We start from the raw sequence: 4,653 nt of genomic DNA on the forward strand, positions 1-4,653 counted from the left end.
AAATTGTTTAAATAAGAAATGTACAGAACCATACACAATATATTTGAATTTAAAAATAAAAATAAAAATTATGTAATTGTCCAAATAAGAAACATACGCTACCACACAAATATAATCTTCTTAAAGATAATTGAATTGTTTTCTACTTCATTTTGTATCATTTGTTGAAATTTAGAGACAATTTTCATAAAAATAATATTTCTCAATACTTTCTTAAAATAATTAGTACACTTGTTACATTTGCTTAACCAAACAAAGCATAATATTAGTGTGTGATCATAGATCAAATTTTGGGTCATATAATAATTACAAGAATTAATTAGTAAAGACAATAATAATATTAATAATAAACAGTGGTAGCAATAATGATTTTATGTATTTTAAAAAATAAATAAATAAATATTTTACAATTTAAAAATAAAAGAAAATACTTTTTTTATTTTTAAATTGTAAAATATTTAATTTTTTATTTTTTAAATTTTCTTTTATTTTAAAATTTGAGGTAAAACTATTTTACATTTTATTAAAAATTATTTTTATTTTATTTTAATCAAACATATTTAAAACTTAAAGAATTCCAATCACTTTAAATAAACCTTAAAGTGCACGAAACTGCATTTTAATTATTTAATAAATTATTATATATATAACATCAATTTTTAATGATTCAAATAATAAAATTAATTAAATTATAGATTTTTTCAATTCATTCATAAATCTTATAGTCTAAAATAGAAAATTATTGTATTTATGTTAAGAATATACTCATCTTTTGTAGTCTTTCTTCTTTTTCTTGGTGTGACATCCTTTTAAAATCCAGATTCTCTTGTGCTATGACATGAAGGAGGATAACTGCAAAGACATTCTAATGGTAAAGTCAATGTTTGGTATAGGACAGTAAATGTTATTTAATATTTTAAAATAAACTCCTTACCAGTCATTTTTACTTTTTTTTATAGCCATAATACTGAGCTTATGGACTTTAATGGGTCAATCCTAAATTACTCTTTTGATTGTTTTGATAATTAATATTTTTTATTAATTAATTACCTTAATTAACTCATTAACTTACTTTGACGTGGGTGTAAGTATCCTCCATCCTTAAGTATGACAGAAGGAGTGTGAGTACTCTTTGCCTTGAAGCTTGGCTGAGAGAATATTCGATTTCCTTTATTTTTGGTAATGACTGAGTAATGTTTTATTTAATACAGTCTGTAAATTAATTTCCTTAGTTTTTATTTTCAACTTGTAAAACATATACAGTTTGAATATTATTCTCTTTAAAGAAACAGGAATCACAGGCACCGTTGTTCCACAAAAATTAGTCAAATTTTAAACAAAAATGGCTAAAACTAAAACAGTACAAGTCACAAACTGAAATCCAAATGATTCTTATTAACTTTTACACACAATTCATTCATTCTGCGTTCCATAAATTGGAGGGGAAGTTAAATTCTGTTTTTCCAAATTTCCATTCTAAAAGAGAATTCAAGCTCTTTTATGGAAATAAGTGTTTTTTTTTATATTGAAAAAATTATATCAAGGTATGTGTTATTTTAGTTCTCTCAGTTGCAATTGCTCACATTGAATTTATATAAGTTTCCAGATGTTTAAATTAATTCTTCTCCTTTTATCCAATAATTATTCAAAATATAATAAAGGTATGACATTTTATTGATTTATAAAAAAAATACAAAATATATTAAAGATCTTAATTTTAGGTTAAAGAACTTAATTTGAATGTATAAAAATTTAAAAATTAAAATGCAAATAATTAAAATTAAGAAAACCAAAATTATATGTACATTAATATATATGGACTAAAGGTGAAATTAAACTAAAAGAAAGATTGTTACGGCGAGTCTAGATTAGGCTTTTAACCATATTAATAATTAAAATAATTCATTGATGGATAACAAATTATTTTACCAAGGAATCACAAATATATGATTTAATTAGTGATTTCTTAATTTCTTAATTTATTCAAATTCTAAAATTTCAAAAGTTAGTGACGTGATCACTAATTAGTGATTAAAAGGATGGAAACTAATCATAGACCTCTAAATGGTTTTCAATAAATATTTAATTTTCAACTTGACTACCCTTGTTATTCATATGAAGTCCTACTTGGTGGTCCATGGATTAGAGGAGTAGGTAGTGTTTGATCTTCCTTGGCCTCACCAGTTTGTATGATTGGAATAATTAGCATTCACCCTTATTTTTATACAATGATGATTTACATACTAGGTTCAGATACATAGTGGACAGAAATAACAAACTAAAATAACTAATAATATAAAAATAAAGGTAAAACTAAACATAGACTCATAATCATTCAAACATAAATTTAAACACTCATAAAATCAACATTTCATGCTAACTTTACTCACAAGAAAGAGAAGGGTATTTCTTATTTCAATGCATAGATGGACTAGAACATGCACAAGCATAAATTAGACAAGAGGAAAATGATGGAGCCTAGCCACAGGGACACGTATTAGGGGATGTGCCCTTGGAAGGGCCAGTCCAGGTCCCTCTTCCATGTCAACAGTTCCATTCCCTTCTTCTCCAACTTTCCATTCAAAACACTGAATCATTGCTGCCAGAGTTGTAGGAATAATTTGCAAAGCTAGTGAGGCACCAGGGCAACTTCTTCTTCCAGCACCAAATGACAATAGTTCAAAATGTTGTCCTTTCAGATCCAATGGGCTCTGTCCCTCTTCATTAAGGAACCTCTCTGGCTTAAACTCAAGTGGATTTTCCCAGTAGTTTGTGTCCCTACCAAGGGCCCAAACATTTACAAATACAGTGGTCCTTGCTGGAATGTGATACCCATCAACATTACAATCTTCAGTAGATTGTCTCACCAATAAGGGCCCAGTGGGGTGAAGCCTCATTGTTTCCTTTACTATAGACTGAACATAGGGAAGGTTGGGAATATCTGATTCCTCTACCAATCTATTCTTACCAACCACTGAATCAATCTCCTGCCATGCTTTTGCCATCTTATCTGGATGGTTGATTAGCTCAGCCAAAGCCCATTCTATTGTAGTGGATGATGTCTCAGTTCCAGCACCAAATATGTTCTGCAAAATAGATAACCAATATCTTTATTTGTTTCCTCTTCCCTCTAAAAAATAACTTCAAAAACAAATTAAATGGTTCTTATATCAAAGTCACTATTAATAAAAAGGCATTGTTAATTACCATAATAAAGGCCTTGATATTTTCTCTGGTTAATCTAATCTCTGAATTTTCATCATCATAGATGTCAAGTAGAATATCAAGCAAATCCTTCACTTCTTCATCTCCATCACGGCCCATTTCCTTCTTCTTCCTTCTTGCATCTTCATGGTCCTTCATGATCCTCTCCATTATAGCATCATACCTACTTCTGACACTCTCAAGCCTTTTACCAAACCCTTGCAAATCCAACTTCTTAACAAACCACAACATGTCACCCAAGTTAAACTTCCCTGCTAACTCAGTCATTTCTTTCACCAACTCAATCAATTGGTGCCCTTCCCCTTCAACATCACAACACCTTCTTCTCAAAGCCATCCTTGTGATTATGTTATTGGCAAGCATGGCTAGCTCCTTGCCTATTTTCACCTCCTCTTTCAAATTTGCCTTTTCCAGCATACCCTCCAAAAATAGCCTTCTTTCCTCTACTCTAATAGGAAGGTGTTGGTGAACCATGCGGCTTCCTAGGAGTTCAGTCATGCAAAGCTTTTTGATGAACCTCCAATAAGGTCCATAGGATGCCGACGCAAAATCTGAAGAGCCATATGTGATGTAGTCCAGGTTGGTCCTTTTGGGTCGGCTTAGGAAACACGTTTCATGGGTTTTGAGGCATTGTCTTGCCATTTCAGGTGACGAAACAAGAACACAAGGTTTGGAACCGAACAAGAGGTAGACCAAAGGGCCATAACGAGATGAGATCTTGTGAAATGCTTGGTGAGGGAGCTTGGTGAGGAGGTAGAGGTGTCCCAATACAGGGAGGGCTCTAGGACTTGGTGGAAAGCGTGCATTGGTGCGAGATTTGGTGAGAATTATTACACGTAACAAGAAGATTGAAGCTAGCCAAATGAGAAGTAGGAATAAATAATCAACAAAGTTAACCATTAAAGTTGGAAATTAATTATCAACTATGAACATCAAAACTGAAGTTTCAGCTGTTCTTATATGTTGGCTAACTGGTGATAACAATGAGAAAAATGATTCTATTATTAAATAAAAATGGTATTATGATGCTACAGCATGCCCACCATATTTAATAAGTCACCAATTTCTGAAATTCAAATAAAATCGCTGCAACTACCACTATAAAAAAATCGAATCCCAGGAGTTAAGGCCAGTTTGTATTATTTTCAAACACTGGTTTCTTTTTGTCCATCAAACTCCATTTTTTGAGAGCGGGATTTTTCTATTTTTACCATACGTGTATTCTAGAGTGCACATAACTTAATTTCAATCATAATTTTGGTTTAAAAAACTCAACAACAATCGTTCAAACTAAAGATATAAATGAGTTGATCAATCGGTGAAAATATATATATAACTATTAAATTTAAGTTAAATAAAAGACTTAAATTAGATATAAAAATATTTAGATTTATATCGATATAAAAAGATATTACCTATATATATATA

General features: G+C 30.3%; 1 protein-coding gene across 1 annotated transcript; it reads right to left on the reverse strand.

Moving 5' to 3' along the window:
• Nucleotides 1–2,453: 2,453 nt before the first annotated feature.
• Nucleotides 2,454–4,125, reverse strand: LOC113873482 (cytochrome P450 93A3-like). Its single transcript, XM_027511617.1, has 2 exons — nt 3,208–4,125; nt 2,454–3,086 (listed from the first exon to the last, which is right to left on the reverse strand). The coding sequence occupies exons 1-2, from the start codon at nt 4,123–4,125 to the stop codon at nt 2,454–2,456; spliced, it is 1,551 nt and encodes a 516-aa protein (XP_027367418.1).
• Nucleotides 4,126–4,653: the final 528 nt, after the last annotated feature.

This window comes from Abrus precatorius, unplaced genomic scaffold, assembly GCF_003935025.1.
Source record: "Abrus precatorius isolate BTA unplaced genomic scaffold, Abrus_2018 Scaffold7, whole genome shotgun sequence".
Taxonomy (NCBI): domain Eukaryota; kingdom Viridiplantae; phylum Streptophyta; class Magnoliopsida; order Fabales; family Fabaceae; genus Abrus; species Abrus precatorius.